The following is an 18,089-nucleotide window of genomic DNA, read 5'->3' as shown; positions in this document are numbered from 1 at the left end:
GGCGGGGCAGGAAGCCACGACCTGAAGACAAAAGGAGCTCATTGGTCCAAAGATGTGACATCATCGTCAACAACAGGAGAGGAGGTGGAGGCGAGAATGAGGAGAAGAGGCGAGGAAGAGGAGGGGGCGAGGAAGAGGAGGGGGCGAGGAGGAGGAGAAGAGGCGAGGAAGAGGAGGGGGTGAGGAGGAGAGGAAAAGAAGGAGGTGCAGGAACTCACCAGTGTTCAGATTCCTCTGTTGGTTCCAGTTCAGAGAGAAAACTCTGAAAACAAGAAATAAAACATCAGCTGATTTAAAGGTAAACAGAGACCTTCACTCAGTTACCGCAGCAACACAGTCTGGACCTGGACCTCCTCTGGACCAGAACCACCTATGGACTAGAACTAGCTCTACACCAGAACTAGCTCTACACCAGGACCTCCTCTGGACCAGAACCTCCTCTGGACCAGAACCTCCTCTGGACAAGAACCGAAAGTTGAACTAAGCGATGCTGCAGTGCCATCGACAAAATAATCTATTAGTGCAGGGGTTAAATTGTGGTTGCTGTCGTCCACAACATTGGTACATGGCACTGAGGTAAATAAAGAAGGAATTAATTCTTTATATCTAGTTACAGCATCATCAGACAAACATCTACTGTAATGAAATGTCTTTTCAGTTCCTGTGTAATCCATTATTGCAAATTCAAAGGTTATGAGGAAATGATCAGACAAAAGAGGGTTATGAGTAAATACTATTAAACCTTCAGTTTCTATGCCATATGTTAGGACAAGATCTAAGGTGTGATTAAAACTGTGAGTTGATCCGTTTACGTTCTGAGAAAAGCCAATTGAATCTAATAATGATGTAAATGAGGAGCTAAGGCTGTCACTGACAACATCAGCATGGATGTTAAAGTCACCTACTATAATGACTTTATCTGTTCTAAGAACTAAATCACATAAAAACTCAGAGAATTCAGCTAAAAACTCAGAATAAGGAGCAGGTGGGCGATACACCACAACAAAAAGAATTGGTTTTTGTATTTTCTGGTCTGGATGGGGAAGACTAAGAGTAAGACTTTCAAATGAATTAAAGCTCTCCTTAGGTCTAGGATTAATAGATAAATCAGAGTGGAAGATTGCTGCCACTCCTCCTCCTCTACCTGTGCTTCTAGGAATATGATAATTACTATGACTGGGTGGAGTAGACTCATTTAAACTAACATGTTCATCATCCTGTAGCCATGTTTCAGTCAAACTAAACAGATCAATCTGATGATCAGTTATCAGATCATTCACTAAAAGAGATTTAGATGAGAGAGATCTGACATTTAAAAGACCACATTTAATTTTCCTATTCTTGTGTTCTACCAATGAACTTGTACTGATTTGAATAAGGTTCCTATGAGAAACTCCTCTTTTGTTATTTATTGGTTTAAATAATCTGGGAGCAGACAGAACATCTATTGATAGAGTTTAGGGTGTGAGACAGTCCTAGAGAAGCAGCAGAGAAGTGTGTAAGACTACAACTCCGCCTCCTGGTCTGAACTCTGGGTTGTCATGGTTTCGGGGGGTTAATAAAATCGGCCATATTCCTAGAGATGAGAGCAGCACCCGCTAAAGTTGGGTGGATGCCATCTCGCCTAATCAGACCAGGCTTTCCCCAGAAAGTGTGCCAATTGTCAATGAAGGCCACGTTGTTTTCTGGACACCACCTAGATAACCAGCGGTGGAATGACGACGTGCGACTAAACATGTCCTCATTGGTCAGGTTGGGCAGGGGACCAGAGAAAACTACGGAGTCCGACATAGTTTTAGCAAACTTACACACCGATTCCACATTAAGTTTTGTGACCTCCGACTGACGTAACCGGGTGTCGTTACTGCCGACGTGAATAACAATTTTACTGTATTTAACCTTAGCCTTAGCCAGCAGTTTAAGGTAAGATTTAGTGTCGCCCGCTCTGGCCCCTGGAATGCATCTAACTATGGTCGCTGGTTTCTCTATCTTCACGTTCCGCAAAATAGAGTCGCCAATCACCAGAGTTGGTTTCTCAGCGGGTGTGTCGCTGGGTGGGGAAAATCGGTTGGAGACGTGAAGGGGTTGGTGGTGCTCCACGGGCCTTGTGGGACTATGCTTCCTTCGAACCGTCACCCAGCCGCCCTGGTTTCCCGGCTGCTCGGGAGCTGTCGGGGGACAGCTAACTGGAGCTATGCTAACAGGAGCTACTCTTGGTTGGTCCGCACCGGCTACAGGGCCCTGGCTAGCTGCTGGTTGTTTTTCAATGGTGCGGAACCGTGCTTCCAATTCGGAAAGCCTCGCCTCCAGTGCTACGAATAAACTACATTTGTTACACATACCATTACCACTAAAGGAGGCAGAGGAGTAACTAAACATGTGGCACGAGATGCAGGAGAGAGAAGAGGAAGCAGAGGGAGAAGCCATGGTTAATTCGCTAACGTTAGCAGACAAAGTTGATTAGAAGAGAGAGTGTGTGTGGTTCAAAAAGTAGCTATAGAGGACAGGTGGTTGAAGATGCGTAAGAATTCCCCGCAATAAACAGAACGTTTTTTGGAATTTGAGTGACGCTAACACTCTGTAAACAGCAATACCACACGGTGCAGAAGCAGGAAATGACGCAATACGCTTACTCACGTGATGCTCAATGTGGCCAGAATCCTTAAACTTTTTCTGGATTAGAACCTACTCTAGACTAGAACCACCTCTGGACCAGAACCAGCTCTAGAGGACAACCAGCTCTGGCCTAGAACTTTACCTGGGTTAAAACCTATTCTATACCAGAACCACCTCTGGACCAGAACCATCTCTGGACCGCAACCAGCTCTTGAGGACAACCAGCTCTGGCCTAGAACCATATCTGTGTTAAAACCTATTCTATACTAGAACCACCTCTGGACTAGAACCACCTCTGCACCAGAACCACCTCTGGACCAGAACCACCTCTGGACCAGAACCAGCTCTAGAGGACAACCAGCTCTGGCCTAGAACTTTACCTGGGTTAAAACCTATTCTATACCAGAACCACCTCTGGACTAGAATGATTATCAATCGTTTTAATAAATCAGCTGATCCTATAATCACATAACAAATTAACGTCGGCGCTAGTGACGTAATCACGTACGCTGTTGTTCCAGGTACAGAATAGCGCATCCGTCTCGACCCTGTTGTTGTTAAACCCGAGTCTGGATCGGAGCCCACGCGCTGACACGGTATGTGGGGCCACGCGGACATGAAGGACACACGTCACGGACCAGGTACATACCTGCGGCTGCTCCACGTCGTTCGGCTCAACACCGTCCGCGCGGCCGCCGCCATGTTGTATTTGCGTAAGTGACGTGTGACGTCATTCTTCCTCGTGATCATTAAGGCAACTATCAAACGACGTCATGAGCATCACTGCCACCTACTGGAGGGCGTCATGTTAACGCTGCACCAGGTGGCCACTCGGTCGACCAGTGAAAACACTTTGTATTGAACTGACACGTGTTCCTAATATTTTGACATTTAATAATAGTCACCAAACGCTTTGTAGAACTCAGAGATGTACATCTACAGTCACTGAGTCACAGAACCAGCAGAACTAGAATGTCCTCAGCATCAGACTCATAGAACGTCCTCAGCATCAGACTCATAGAACGTCCTCAGCATCAGAATCATAGAACGTCCTCAGCATCAGACTCATAGAACGTCCTCAGCATCAGAATCATAGAACGTCCTCAGCATCAGACTCATAGAACGTCCTCAGCATCAGACTCATAGAACGTCCTCAGCATCAGACTCATAGAACGTCCTCAGCATCATCCTGCAGATGAAATAGAAGCGGCTCTAACCCTCCTGTAGACTGCTTCAGAGTTCTTACTCTAGTCTATCCAGAGACCCCACATATGTCCACAGAGACCCCACATACGTCCACAGAGACCCCACATACGTCCACAGAGACCCCACATATGTCCACAGAGACCCAACATACGTCCACAGAGACCCAACATACGTCCACAGAGACCCCACATACGTCCACAGAGACCCCACATATGTCCACAGAGACCCCACATACGTCCACAGAGACCCCACATACGTCCACAGAGACCCCACATACGTCCACAGAGACCCCACATACGTCCACAGAGACCCCACATATGTCCAGAGACCCAACATACGTCCACAGAGACCCCACATATGTCCACAGAGACCCCACATACGTCCACAGAGACCCCACATATGTCCACAGAAAACCCAACATACGTCCACAGAGACCCCACATACGTCCACAGAGACCCCACATATGTCCACAGAAAACCCAACATACGTCCACAGAGACCCCACATACGTCCACAGAGACCCCACATACGTCCACAGAGACCCCACATATGTCCACAGAAAACCCAACATACGTCCACAGAGACCCCACATACGTCCACAGAGACCCCACATATGTCCACAGAGACCCCACATACGTCCACAGAGGTTCTGCTTACACCATGTGACTTGTTTTTTACTGGGTTCCCCTCCACGGTCTCCTCTCTAGCGCTGATGCATCCAACTATAGGTGAGCTCTTGTGAGTGATGCTGTGGTCTGCCATCAGCTGGTTCATGATCCATGACAGCACAGTCCTAACCCCAACCCCCCATGACAGCAGACAGTCCTAACCCCAACCCCCCATGACAGCAGACAGTCCTAACCCCAACCCCCCATGACAGCAGACAGTCCTAACCCCAACCCCCCATGACAGCAGACAGTCCTAACCCCAACCCCCCATGACAGCAGACAGTCCTAACCCCAACCCTCTAACCCTATTCTTCACCTCAGTCCCTCTTTTAGTCTCAAGTGCATTTACACCTCCGTGGGACATGGGTGGCGTAGCCTACGTATTATTGTACGTAACCTAAGCAGCTACAAGTCATTTCTACTTGTAGCTGCATTTTCTGTAAGCTGTTGTGAACTGTAATTTCCCCATTGCTGGACTAATAAAGGTTTCTCTTATCAGTCTGGCTTCACCCAAACACTAGTGGGTGCTGTGTCTTTTTTACCAGTCGGGTTCATTTTTACTTCCTGCTTCACTTTCAACAACAGAGACTTAAAAGACGAGTCATACAAATGTTTGTCTCTCTGGACCTCCTCAGTTAATGTTCCTCCATCTGTTCCACAACATCAATTAGAAATTTACGGAGATGGAGAAGCAGCCGTAAATACTGAAGTGGAAACATGCTGCTACCAAGTGGACCAATCACAGCTCTTGTGGTCTGACGCAGTTACACTTCTGGGATAATCATCATAATCATATCTGGTTGTTCTTCCATCTTCTATCACAGTCTAACTCATGAACATCTCTAACTCCATTTCCTCTAAGGATGTGAAACATGAATCACTCTCTGAGAGTTGTAGCCGTATCTCTGACATGTTCTCGTTAAGTTTCTCTGGTGAACATCGTTAGAGTTATGCCCGAAATCTTTCTGCTGCTCCGATCAATGCCCCCCCCCCAGAAACAACAGAAATAAACTTTGAGCAGAAAACAACAGAGACAAACTTTATTTGTTCCAAAAATAGACGTTCTCCGCAGAAATATAAATTACACATTAAAAACTCACACGCAATAGTGTATAGTGTGTGTGTGTGTGTGTGTGTGTGTGTGTGTGTGTGTGTGTGTGTGTGTTAGTGTAAAAGCTGTTTTTATATTTTAAATATTCTCATTTCAACCTGTAAAAAATAAAAACAATGACCTGCCACATCAACCAGCTTATGACCTCGTTACCATAGTAACGCAGTCTTAGCAGGAATCTAGCAGCTCTGTTGGTTTGGCCTTTAGTCAGCTGACAGGAAGTGACATCACCGCTCACACATCCAAGCCCTGTCGTGTCAGAAAGTCTTCGAGCGCACTCAGTCGCTCCACTAGCATCACGTCCAGATCCGCCTCATCATCACCACAGCCGTTGCCATGGCAATGCCGCCGGGCCGCCGTGCGTTTCCTGGGTACCATGGCAACAGGAAGTCCCAACCCTAAACACAGAGACCCAGTAGAAGATGACAGCTTGCTCCAAACTCTATCTGCCCGTGTGAACTACATTTCCCAGTGTACCTTGTGGTCTCTTCCTCTTCCTGGGCTGAGTGAAATCGGGGAAGAGGAGGAGCCTGCGCCTCCTCTGCTGACCTATCAGGAGCAGCGTCCCGTCTTTCTCCCGAGGCTCCTCAAAGATTGTCTCCAAACTCCTGAAGGACAAACGCAGCTATTGCAAGACCTCCTTCTACCACCTCCGTAACATTTCCAAACTCCGCCCCTTTCTCTCCCTCTCAGATGCTGAAAAGCTGGTTCATGCTTTTGTCTCCTCCAGACTGGACTACTGTAACGCACTTCTCATCGGGATTCCTAGCAAGAGTCTGCAGAGGCTTCAGTACATCCAAAACTCTGCAGCCAGGATCCTGATGAGAGTGCGGAAACATGAGCACATTACCCCCATTCTCCACTCACTCCACTGGCTTCCCGTCTCCACCAGGACTGAGTACAAGGTTTCCCTCCTCACTCACCAATGCATCCATGGACACGCACCCCCCTATCTCAAAGACATTATCAATCCACAAAACACAACACGCTCCCTCCGCTCCACACACTCAAACCTCCTCCACATACCCAGAACCAGACGGAGGACCATGGGAGATAGGGCCTTCTGTGCTGCTGCCCCACGTCTGTGGAATGCCCTCCCTGACACCTTGAGGGCACCACAATCCACTGACTGTTCTAAAAAAGGTCTTAAGACATTTCTTTTTAGCAAAGCTTTTGGTCCCCTTTAGATGTGTTTTTTAAACCTTTTTCTTCTTCTTTTTAACCTGTAGCACTTTGAGATCTTTGATGTAAAGTGCTTTATAAATAAAATTTATTATTATTATTATTATTATTATTGGTCCATTTAACCACTTCCTGTTTACCTGGATTCACAGGTGTTGAGAGGAAGTTATATTCTAGCCTGGGTTCTGGTCCTGTTTCTAGTTCTGGTCCTGGTCCTGTTTCTAGTTCTGGTCCTGGTCCTGGTCCTGTTTCTGGTTCTGGTCCTGTTTCTAGTTCTGGTCCTGGTCCTGTTTCTAGTTCTGGTTCTGGCCCTGTTTCTGGTTCTGGTCCTGTTTCTATTTCTGGTCCTGTTTCTGTTTCTATTTCTGGTTCTGGTCCTGTTTCTAGTTCTGGTCCTGTTTCTAGTTCTGGTTCTGGCCCTGTTTCTGGTTCTGGTCCTGTTTCTGGTTCTGGTCCTGTTTCTGGTTCTGGTCCTGTTTCTATTTCTGGTTCTGGCCCTGTTTCTGGTTCTGGCCCTGTTTCTGGTTCTGGTCCTGGTCCTGTTTCTAGTTCTGGCCCTGTTTCTAGTTCTGGTCCTGTTTCTAGTTCTGGTTCTGGTCCTGTTTCTATTTCTGGTCCTGTTTCTGTTTCTATTTCTGGTTCTGGTCCTGTTTCTGGTTCTGGTCCTGTTTCTATTTCTGGTTCTGGCCCTGTTTCTGGTTCTGGCCCTGTTTCTGGTTCTGGTCCTGGTCCTGTTTCTAGTTCTGGCCCTGTTTCTAGTTCTGGTCCTGTTTCTAGGTTCTGGTTCTGGCCCTGTTTTTTAGGTCCTGTTTCTAGTTCTGGTCCTGTTTCTAGTTCTGGTTCTGGTCCTGTTTCTATTTCTGGTCCTGTTTCTAGGTTCTGGTTCTGGCCCTGTTTCTAGGTCCTGTTTCTAGTTCTGGTTCTGGACCTGTTTTGTAGTTCTGGTCCTGTTTCTAGTTCTGGTCCTGTTTCTAGTTCTGGTTCTGGTCCTGTTTCTATTTCTGGTCCTGTTTCTAGTCCTGGCCCTGTTTCTAGTTCTGGTCCTGTTTCTAGTTCTGGTTCTGGTCCTGTTTTGTAGTTCTGGTCCTGTTTCTAGTTCTGGTTCTGGTCCTGTTTCTAGTTCTGGTTCTGGCCCTGTTTCTAGTTCTGGTTCTGGCCCTGTTTCTAGGTCCTGTTTCTAGTTCTGGTCCTGTTTCTAGTTCTGGTTCTGGTCCTGTTTCTATTTCTGGTCCTGTTTCTAGTCCTGGTCCTGTTTCTAGTTCTGGTCCTGTTTCTAGTTCTGGTTCTGGTCCTGTTTCTAGTTCTGGTTCTCGTCCTGTTTCTAGTTCTCGTCCTGTTTCTAGTTCTGGTCCTGTTTCTATTTCTATTTCTGGTTCTGGTTCTGGTCCTGTTTCTAGTTCTGGTTCTGGTCCTGTTTCTAGTTCTGGTTCTGGTCCTGTTTCTATTTCTATTTCTGGTTCTGGTTCTGGTCCTGTTTCTAGTTCTAGTTCTGGTTCTGTTTCTATTTCTAGTTCTGGTCCTGTTTCTAGTTCTGGTTCTGGTCCTGTTTCTAGTTCTGGTCCTGTTTCTCGTTCTAGTTCTGGTCCTGTTTCTAGTTCTGGTTCTGGTCCTGTTTCTAGTTCTGGTCCTGTTTCTAGTTCTGGTCCTGGTCCTGTTTCTAGTTCTGGTCCTGTTTCTATTTCTGGTTCTGGTCCTGTTTCTAGTTCTGGTCCTGTTTCTAGTTCTGGTTCTGGTCCTGTTTCTAGTTCTGGTCCTGTTTCTAGTTCTGGTCCTGGTCCTGTTTCTAGTTCTGGTCCTGTTTCTATTTCTGGTTCTGGTCCTGTTTCTAGTTCTGGTCCTGGTCCTGTTTCTAGTTCTGGTCCTGTTTCTATTTCTGGTTCTGGTCCTGTTTCTAGTTCTGGTCCTGGTCCTGTTTCTGGTTCTGGTTCTGGTCCTGTTTCTAGTTCTGGTTCTGGTCCTGTTTCTAGTTCTGGTCCTGTTTCTAGTTCTGGTTCTGGTTCTGGTTCTGCTCTAAGTTTGTGCTGAATCAGTGTGTAAGGGGAACATGCAGGATCACGTTAGCTTTTTTGCTAACGCTAACCCTAAGTCCAGGTGTTCTTCAGGTATCCATGTTTCACTGCTCTCCTTTTCTCCAGCTACATTATTATCACCGTTGCTGAGAACAGAACTCCTGCAGTCCTTACCTGTTGGATGTGGGATTTGTAGTCTTTACCTGTTGGATGTGTGGGATTTGTAGTCCTTACCTGTTGGATGTGGGGGATTTGTAGTTCTTGTTGGTGTAAATCTCCTCCAGACTGAACTCCTTCTTCTTGAGCCTGAAAAACGTTGAAGCATTGAAACGTTTGAAAACATTCACATCTGATTTTCTGTTGCCGCCTCCTCCTCACCTTTTGATCTTTGGCAGCCCCATCGGCGTGAGCGGCGTTTCTCGCGGTGACGCCCGGCGGATTCGGATCTGCGACACCCGTTTTCCACCCTGGGATGAGGTCAGAGCTCGGTCAGGTTGATACTGGACAAAAAGAAGTAGTGGACGACAGAGGAAACACAAACCTCTCTGATACTGCTGAGGAACTCTGAACCTGCTGCTGATTGGCCGGCAGGCAGACGACCTGACAGCTCATTGGCTGAACTTGCTGGGAGGGCCAAGGGGCGTCTCCAGGGAAGGCGTTGTCGAGGGCTGTGATTGGCCCGCTGCTTCTGCTGTCGCTTGGTGTAAAAGGCAGAGCTGCAACAAAGTTAAAGAATAAAAGAGTTTAAAAAAATAAATGATTTAAAATAATTAAACATTTAGAGAATAAAGGCGCGTTACCTCAGTGCAGGTGGTCGTACATAACTGTGATGACAGAACATGAGAACATGAGAACACGTTAATGTCACGCGTGTAGTTAGATCGTCATGGTAATGAGGAGCTTCATTTAAATTCCACCAACCAGTGGTCGCTGCTTAGACTGGGCGGGGCCGTCCAGTCCTTCAGGGGCCGCAGGGGACTCCAACAAGCTCCGCCCCTCACTGAATCCAACACCATCTCCATGGCAACCACTGACAGGCGCAGTATGGGGGCGGGGCTAAAGGACAAGGAGGAGCCGAGCCACGGGTGGAAAGCAGCGTGATTGGAGGAGAGGAGGGGGGGAGGGGCGACGCCAGAAAAACGCCAGTGGCAGGAAGAGCCGCTGAAGACTTCTGATTGGCTGTTGGTCTGAAAACTCTGCACTGACTCAAGGAGCTGCAAAGCATTGTGGGAAGAGGAACTGGACATGGAAGAAAACAGAAAAACATCCAGATTATAGTTTTTATGTGATTTAGTTCTTAGAACAGATCAAGTCATTATAGTAGGTGACTTTAACATCCATGTTGATGTTGTCAGTGACAGCCTTAGCTCTTCATTTACATCATTATTAGATTCAATCGTCTTTTCTCAGAATGTAAACGGATCAACTCACAGTTTTAATCACACCTTAGATCTTGTCCTAACATAGAAACTGAAGGTTGAACAGTATTTACTCATAACCCTCTTCTGTCTGATCAAAAGACATTTCATTACAGTAGATGTTTATCTAATGATGCTGTAACTAGATATAAAGAATTAATTCCTTCTTTATTTACCTCAGTGCCATGTACCAATGTTGTGGACGACAGCAACCACAATTTAACCCCTGCACTAATAGATTATTTTGTCGATGGCACTGCAGCATCGCTTAGTTCAACTTTAAACTTAGTTGCTCCTCTGAAAAAGAAGGTCATAAATAGGAGGAGGCTAGCTCCATGGTATAATTCACAGTTGCGCTGTTCAAAGCAGACAGTCTGAAAGCTAGAAAGAATTTGGCATTCCACTAATTCTGAAGAAGCTCGCATAGCCTGGAAAGATAGTTTAACAACTTATAAAAAAGCTCTCAGTAGTATTAGAACAGCATATTATTCATCATTAATAGAAGAAAACAAGAACAACCCCAGATTTCTTTTCAGCACTGTAGCCAGGCTGACAAAGAGCCACAGCTCTGTTGAGCCATCTATTCCTTTAGCCCTCAGTAGTAATGACTTCATCAGCTTCTTTACTAATAAAATTGTCGGCATTAGAGAAAATATTCAAGGCATCCTTCCAACAGCTGTTAAAGATGCAAGTACAGTGACATTAGAAACTTTTGTAAGACCTTATCAATATCTGGAATCCTTCTCCCCAGTAGATCTTCTTGAGCTCTCTTCAACAATTACAGCATCTAAACCATCAACCTGTCTTCTAGATCCAATCCCAACTAAATTGCTCAAAGAAGTTTTTCCATTAATTAACACCTCCATATTGAACCAGATAAATTTATCTTTATTAACAGGATATGTGCCTCAGTCTTTTAAGATTGCTGTAATTAAGCCCTTACTCAAGAAAGCCACTCTAGATCCAGATGTTTTAGCCAACTATAGACCAATCTCCAACCTTCCTTTTATTTCCAAAATTCTAGAAAAAGTTGTTGCTAATCAGTTGTGTGACCACTTAAACAAGAATGGTCTGTTTGAAGAGTTTCAGTCAGGTTTTAGAGTTCATCATAGTACAGAAACAGCTCTGGTTAAAGTTACCAATGATCTCCTCATGGCTTCAGACAGTGGACTTGTCTCTATACTTGTTCTGCTAGATCTTAAGTGGAAAAAAGATGGTTATAAATATCTTGGAGTGTTTCTGGGAGACAAGAACATGGTGCAGAAAAACTGGGATGGTGTTATAGAAAAGATAAAAGCTAAATTAAATGAATGGAATTGGTTGAAACCAAAATGATCTTTTAGAGGTAGAGTGTTAATTATTAATGACCTGGTTAACCTGGGACCGGCTAGCTGTTTTAGAGCCACCTAATCAAGAATCAAGAACCCTTTGTTGTCATTATGTGAGAACATAAGGTCCAACAGCGAAGCTACGAGCTGTTCTTGTTGGTGTTTTCTGGGACAAGTTACACTGGACGCCTCAGAGTGTCTTGTTCTTATCAAAATGTGAGGGAGGACATGGTCTCGTACACAGAGCAGCTTTACAACATTCAGACGAAAGTTTTTACAGAAATACCTCATAGGCCCAAAAGATCTGGTCTGGAGAGACGTGTCAAACTGCATTTTAAGAAAGACAGAAGGACTGGGGCTGGACACTGCTCTGGTTTTAATGGATCTGAAGATTGGAAGTTTGTCTCCTTTACCCTTTTTATCAAGCACTTTTTAAAACGTGGAGATTTGTTTCCCGGAAGAAACTTGAGCAGACAAGTTCTCTTCACTGTCTCCTAGAAGAGCGTCTCATCAAAGGAGCCAGGGTGGACACAGAGGACACCACCACACCTGGTCTCTCCAGGATGCTGAGTTTCTGTGGAGTCTTGACATTAAGAACTTTTTAAAACTGTGGATAAAGAGACGAACAGAGGAGCAACAGGAGATGCTACAGGAGAACAAGGATGGGGTGGAAACTCCTGATGAGGACGAGGTCTTTCCTGAGCTGGGTTTGTTGAGGGAGGACGACTCTTCAGCCTCAGTGTGAGAGAGGAAGTGGTGCTGAACAGATGTTAACTGGCTGATGGAGAGGACACGGTGTGGAGGAAGAAGCTGGACATGAAGCTGGACATGGACGGAGGAAGAAGCTGGACATGAAGCTGGACATGGACGGAGGAAGAAGCTGGACATGGACGGAGGAAGAAGCTGGACATGAAGCTGGACATGAAGCTGGACATGGACGGAGGAAGAAGCTGGACATGGACGGAGGAAGAAGCTGGACATGGACGGAGGAAGAAGCTGGACATGAAGCTGGACATGAAGCTGGACATGGACGGAGGAAGAAGCTGGACATGAAGCTGGACATGAAGCTGGACATGAAGCTGGACATGGACGGAGGAAGAAGCTGGACATGAAGCTGGACATGAAGCTGGACATGGACAGAGGAAGAAGCTGGACATGGACGAAGCTGGACATGGACGAAGCTGGACATGAAGCTGGACATGAAGCTGGACATGGACAGAGGAAGAAGCTGGACATGGACGAAGCTGGACATGGACGGAGGAAGAAGCTGGACACGGACGGAGGAAGAAGCTGGACATGAAGCTGGACATGGACGGAGGAAGAAGCTGGACATGAAGCTGGACATGGACGGAGGAAGAAGCTGGACATGGACGGAGGAGTGAGACCAGAGTGGAAGGTTTTCTAGAAACCAGCTCTGAACAAAAGACCTGCAGATCTACGGTGGAGCATTTATGTCCATGTCCAGTCACTGTCCTTCCAGTGGACAAACAGAGACCGACTGCAAGACATTTTTAACACTAGAAATAGTTTGTAGTTGTTTTAATGTGACGTGGTCAAGAACTGGTTTTAAAAAGTCTGATGTCTCTAAGAGGGAACTTTTACAAAAATGTCCATTTACTGTAGAAGACATAAAGTAGAGGACAGAACTGGACAGAGCTGGACAGGACTGGACAGAGCTGGACAGAACTGGACAGAGCTGGACAGGACTGGACAGAGATGGACAGAACTGGACAGAACTGGACAGGACTGGACAGAGCTGGACAGAGCTGGACAGGACTGGAAAGAGCTGGACAGAACTGGACAGAGATGGACAGGACTGGACAGAGATGGACAGAACTGGACAGAACTGGACAGGACTGGACAGAGATGGACAGGACTGGACAGAGATGGACAGAACTGGACAGAACTGGACAGGACTGGACAGAGATGGACAGAGCTGGACAGGACTGGACAGAGCTGGACAGAACTGGACAGAGATGGACAGGACTGGACAGAGATGGACAGAACTGGACAGAACTGGACAGAACTGGACAGGACTGGACAGAGCTGGACAGAACTGGACAGGACTGGACAGGAAGCACGTCCTGTTTTATTTGGTTAGTGTGGATGGATTTTAGGCGGATGTTAGAAAGACGTGATATGTTCTAACCTTTAATACGGGTTCTACCTCTCTCTCTCTCTCTCCCCCTCTCTCCCCCCCCCCCCCCCCCCCCCTCACCTGTGCAGCAGGTGTGGCGCTCGGTAACCGTTCTTCCTGATGACGCTCTTCTCTGATTGGCTCGTTCCTCCCTCCTCTCTTCTTCTGTGGTTGAAGTTGTGCAGAGTGAGTGGCACCTCATCTCCTCCCCCTCTGAAGGAGACCACCATCCTCCCTACAAACCTTCCCTCCTCCTCCTCTGCTTCACCTCCTGTATGGTTCTTCCTCCTCCTCTTCCTCCTCCTCCTCACCTCCTCTTCTGCCTCCTCCGGCCTCACCCTCTGTTGTGGCGGGGTGAGGTGGGAGGAAAGAGAAGGAGACTCCTCTCTGTCCAACGCTGATGAAGAAGAGGATGTGACATGGAGGGGGGCGGGGCAGCAGGAGGAGGAGGAGGAGGAGGTGAAGGCCGGTGTACCTGAGGAGGAGGAGGAGGGGGAGGAGGGGGAGGAGGGGGAGGAGCCAGCATCAGTTGATCTGAAGTTTAATCTGAAAAAACAACTTCCTCTCAAAAACTCACCTGGAGAACAGGCTCCTCCTCCTCCTCCTCCTCCTCCTCCTCCTCCTCCTCCTCCCTCCCACCTGCTCCTCCTCCTACGCGTCATCCTGCTCCTCCTCTCCAGAGAGTCCAGGCGACGGCCAAGGGAGGACAAAGCTCCTCGAAGGAGGCGCCGCACCTCCAGCTGGTGGGCCAAGAGGAGGCGAGGAAGGAGGGTGGAGCAGGGGCAGCAGGGAGGAGGAGGAGGAGGAGGAGGAGGAGGAAGAGGAGGAGAGGAAGAGATGGAGGGGGGAGGAGGAGGAGGAGGAGGAGGAGCAGGAGAGGAAGAGATGGAAGGAAGAGGAGGAGAGGAAGAGATGGAGGGAGGAGGAGGAGGAGGAGGAGGAGGAGAGGAAGAGATGGAGGGAGAAGGAGGAGGAGGAGGAGGAGGAGGAGAGGAAGAGATGGAGGGAGGAGGAGGAGGAGGAGGAGGAGGAGGAGAGGAAGAGATGGAGGGAGGAGGGAGGGATGAAGGGGAGGAAGAAGTGGCAGAAGTACTAGAAGTAAAATAAACTGTAAGAGGAGAGGAAGAAGATGATGATGAGGAGGAGGAGGAGGAAATGATGATGAGGAGGAGGAAGAAGATGATGATGAGGAGGGGGAAGAAGATGATGATGAGGAGGGGGAAGAAGATGATGATGAGGAGGAGGAGGAGGAAAATGATGATGAGGAGGAGGAAGAAGATGATGATGAGGAGGGGGAAGAAGATGATGATGAGGAGGAGGAGGAGGAAAATGATGATGAGGAGGAGGAAGAAGATGATGATGAGGAGGGGGAAGAAGATGATGATGAGGAGGAGGAGGAGGAAATGATGATGAGGAGGAGGAAGAAGATGATGATGAGGAGGGGGAAGAAGATGATGATGAGGAGGAGGAGGAGGAAATGATGATGAGGAGGAGGAAGAAGATGATGATGAGGAGGGGGAAGAAGATGATGATGAGGAGGGGGAAGAAGATGATGATGAGGAGGAGGAGGAGGAAAATGATGATGAGGAGGAGGAAGAAGATGATGATGAGGAGGGGGAAGAAGATGATGATGAGGAGGAGGAGGAGGAAAATGATGATGAGGAGGAGGAAGAAGATGATGATGAGGAGGGGGAAGAAGATGATGATGAGGAGGAGGGGGAGGAGGAAGAGGAGGAGGAGGAGAGAACAGTCGTTACCTTCGTATCAACATGATACAAATAAAAACAACAAACAAACAAACCTGCTTCTGTTACGTTGTAGCCATCAGCAGCCAATAGCAGTCCAGGGGGCGGAGTCTCCTCCAACAAGCCCCGCCCACCGCAGTCTGTCTCGTTCACCATTGGAGGGCGAGAGAGCATCGTCAAGACTAGAGAGAGAGAGAGAGAGAGAGAGAGAGAGAGAGTAATCAATATTCATAATCACCAGGGGGGTATTCCAGAAAGCAGGTTTACCGCTAACTCTGCGTATGTAAACCCAGAGTTAGCGGTAAACCTGGGATTTCGGTTCCAGAACGCTCAAATATGATCAGGCTATGTAAGTAACTATAGTAACATAGGCTCTGAACTTAACCTGGTAGGGGTAGGTTTTGTTCAGGTTATGTTCGGGTATTTAGGTGCACGTTCAGCCAGACCGCTGTTTCCAGACTTGTCACACAATGACGTTTCCTTTTGAGGAAGATCCAATTGACATTGAAGCACAAATCATTCGGGCTATTCACCGTGAGAGGGTGATAAGACCACGACTTGATATCCTTTCTTTTCCTAATGAGTTTTTGCCAGAGCACTACTGTTTTTCTGCGGAATCTTTAATATATTTAAACAACATTCTCCATCCCCACATTTCGAACGTTACGCATCGTGGATTCGCTCATCGAAATTGTTGCGCGTGCGATAGCCTATTGCACAACATTGCAACGTTGCGCAATGAATTAGTTCCTGCTATTGAGGAGCAGATAGGAACACATTCAGCAACTTGACATCAGAGATGGTCAAAGAATGCGTGATGAAATCTGTCACAATCACTTCAACCAAAAAATAAATAAATAAATGCACGTAAGACTGTTTCACACATTTATTTGCCCATTGCGTGTTTCATGGCCTGAAAAGAGAAAACACTTCATTATAGAGCAAATGTTCTGATCCAGTGTTCTCATGCACTGACAGAAAACATGAAGAAACTATGCTCTAGTCTCTGCACAGCATTTCTTTACCTCGATTCCTCCGTGACTGCTGATAATGTCTATTCATCCTCCTATTATTTATATGAACAGTAATATTGGCTATAAATTGGTCATTTTCGAACATGCAAGGCTACACAAATTAGACATAAGTGATTTAGGCGTAGGCCTATTAGGGTAAATACATTGCACTTGTTCATTTTGCTCCTCCTGGGAGGTTGAGGGCTCCGATGACGTGCCCCCAGGAATCCCCTCCATCATCGGACGCCCTCCATTGATACTGATCGCCAACTCCTCCACAGGGGTGAGGGGGGACACCGCTGGCCCAGAACCGGTCTTCCTCTCCTCTGCTTTCTTCCTATTGGCTTTGAAATTAATGTAACTTGTTGCAATATGGCAATTCAAGAATATAATACTGGATAAGTGATGTCTAAGATGATGCACCCAGATATATCTTACCAACTTGGACAATGTTTTTATATTTTGTTTTGACCTGCGGCCACGTTCTCTTGAGGGCGGTCGGGTTACATCTCATTAAAAATAATACAATATATGACAAGGTCGTCTATAGTATAAGAAAGTCTCATACAAAGCAGTTAATATGTAGCCTAATATCTACTGAATTATTGTGCTTCTGACACATTAGTGTGCTATATCCTACTAAACTTACGCATTTACGCGGTCGGCAATTCTCTGCCAAGCAAGATCTCGTTCCTTGGCAGACGCGCAAGTAGCCTATTGCTTTTTTCGTGATTATCGCTCTTTCCTCCTCGTACGCCTCGAGCAGAACTTGCTGCTCCGCTTCAGAAAAATAGGCTGCTCTGCGCTTTGCCATTTTTACTCATGGTTTCGACTCTCAATAGATGATGCCTTTATAACTTCGCCGTGATCGCGCACAACTCTAGGTTAAACAAGCCGGGGTTGATTGAACTGATTGCTAACCGGTGTTTTGGAACCGACAGCTCGGGTTTAGTCGCCTCAGGTTCAGACAACCCAGAGGTTAAGTTTTATCTCAGTGTTTGTTAAACCTGCTTCCTGGAATACCCCCCTGGTGTGTTAATGTGTTTACAGATATCACAGGATATGTGTTTACTGATAAATAAATAAATAAATAAATAAAGAACCCTGACGTGACTTCACATCGGGATCAGCTGCTTTCACTACTTCTCGCGAGATTTCCTCCAAGAAACCCAGAAACATTCCTGAACCTTGTTTATTAATGTTCATTATAATGTTTATTCGTGTTTGTTGATGTTTACTGGAGATGAGCTCTCGGGGAGCGGGAATGAAATCAGCTTTGATAAAAGGAAACGGATCGAGCTAGCCTCGGCTAGCAGCGGCTAGCTGCCGTTAGCTGCTTTGGAGAGTGTGAACCCGTTAAACCGGGACATGGAACGGTTCGTGTTACCTTGGTGAAGCCCGGCGGGTCCTTCGGTCTCCGTTAAGTCTTCTTTGCTCTCATTTTAGGCCGTGTACCGGCAAAACCCGCCGAATCAGACCGGAGGACCAGAGAAATCGGTGCGTCTGTTATCACGACACCGGCGTTAAGCTGGCGGAAGTCCCACCGACGGAACATCCGCCGAAGCTTTCAAAATAAGAGCCTTAGCTGCAGAAGCGCGGAGAGGGAAAGATGAGCATTTTCAAATTAAAGTCCAGTGAACAGTTAATGTTTCATCAG

The 18,089-nt window shown here is 46.8% G+C and overlaps 2 protein-coding genes across 6 annotated transcripts in view; both read right to left on the bottom strand.

Moving 5' to 3' along the window:
* Positions 1-3,797, bottom strand: part of pisd (phosphatidylserine decarboxylase) — an 18,216-nt gene extending 14,419 nt beyond the window's left edge. For 3 of the 4 annotated variants that reach the window (XM_084571993.1, XM_084571990.1, XM_084571991.1), the window contains exons 1-3: positions 3,125-3,797; positions 219-262; positions 1-21 (exon numbers count right to left, since the gene is read on the bottom strand). The exon at positions 1-21 is cut by the window's left edge and continues 116 nt beyond it. Coding sequence is in view for 3 of the 4 variants with exons in the window: in XM_084571990.1 (XP_084428116.1) it covers positions 1-21; positions 219-262; positions 3,125-3,234 (175 nt within the window). In the remaining variant the exon portion in view is untranslated. The remainder of the gene's footprint in view (positions 22-218; positions 263-3,124) is intronic. The other variant, XM_084571992.1, reaches the window with a different exon arrangement.
* A 1,710-nt stretch (positions 3,798-5,507) lies between these two features.
* Positions 5,508-17,977, bottom strand: LOC311508239 (uncharacterized protein). 2 transcript variants are annotated; one of them, XM_084572938.1, is made up of 11 exons: positions 17,820-17,977; positions 15,476-15,601; positions 14,252-14,782; positions 13,756-14,149; positions 9,713-10,030; positions 9,592-9,615; positions 9,333-9,507; positions 9,170-9,258; positions 9,026-9,097; positions 6,078-6,208; positions 5,508-5,998 (listed from the first exon to the last, which is right to left on the bottom strand). In XM_084572938.1, the coding sequence occupies exons 2-11, from the start codon at positions 15,591-15,593 to the stop codon at positions 5,835-5,837; spliced, it is 2,016 nt and encodes a 671-aa protein (XP_084429064.1). In that variant the 5' UTR covers positions 15,594-15,601; positions 17,820-17,977; the 3' UTR covers positions 5,508-5,834. The 2 variants fall into 2 exon arrangements, with proteins under 2 accessions (XP_084429064.1, XP_084429065.1); XM_084572939.1 differs by lacking the exon at positions 14,252-14,782 and having other exon boundaries at positions 17,820-17,975.
* Positions 17,978-18,089: the final 112 nt, after the last annotated feature.

The sequence above is a fragment of the Chelon labrosus genome (assembly GCF_963514085.1).
Source record: "Chelon labrosus genome assembly, chromosome: 22".
Classification (NCBI taxonomy): domain Eukaryota; kingdom Metazoa; phylum Chordata; class Actinopteri; order Mugiliformes; family Mugilidae; genus Chelon; species Chelon labrosus.
Note: the sequence above shows the minus strand (reverse complement) of the source record. Positions and strands in the feature narration are given on the sequence as shown.

Excerpts from the sequence above, each read along its gene's own strand:
- LOC311508239 (XM_084572938.1), bottom strand. The coding sequence starts at position 15,593 with ATGCTCTCTCGCCCTCCAATGGTGAACGAGACAGACTGCGGTGGGCGG. Across the intron at positions 14,150-14,251 it reads AGGAGGAGCCTGTTCTCCAG|GTACACCGGCCTTCACCTCC; the intron begins GTGAGTTTTTGA and ends CCTCCTCCTCAG. Across the intron at positions 9,616-9,712 it reads AGTCTAAGCAGCGACCACTG|TTATGTACGACCACCTGCAC; the intron begins GTTGGTGGAATT and ends CTGTCATCACAG.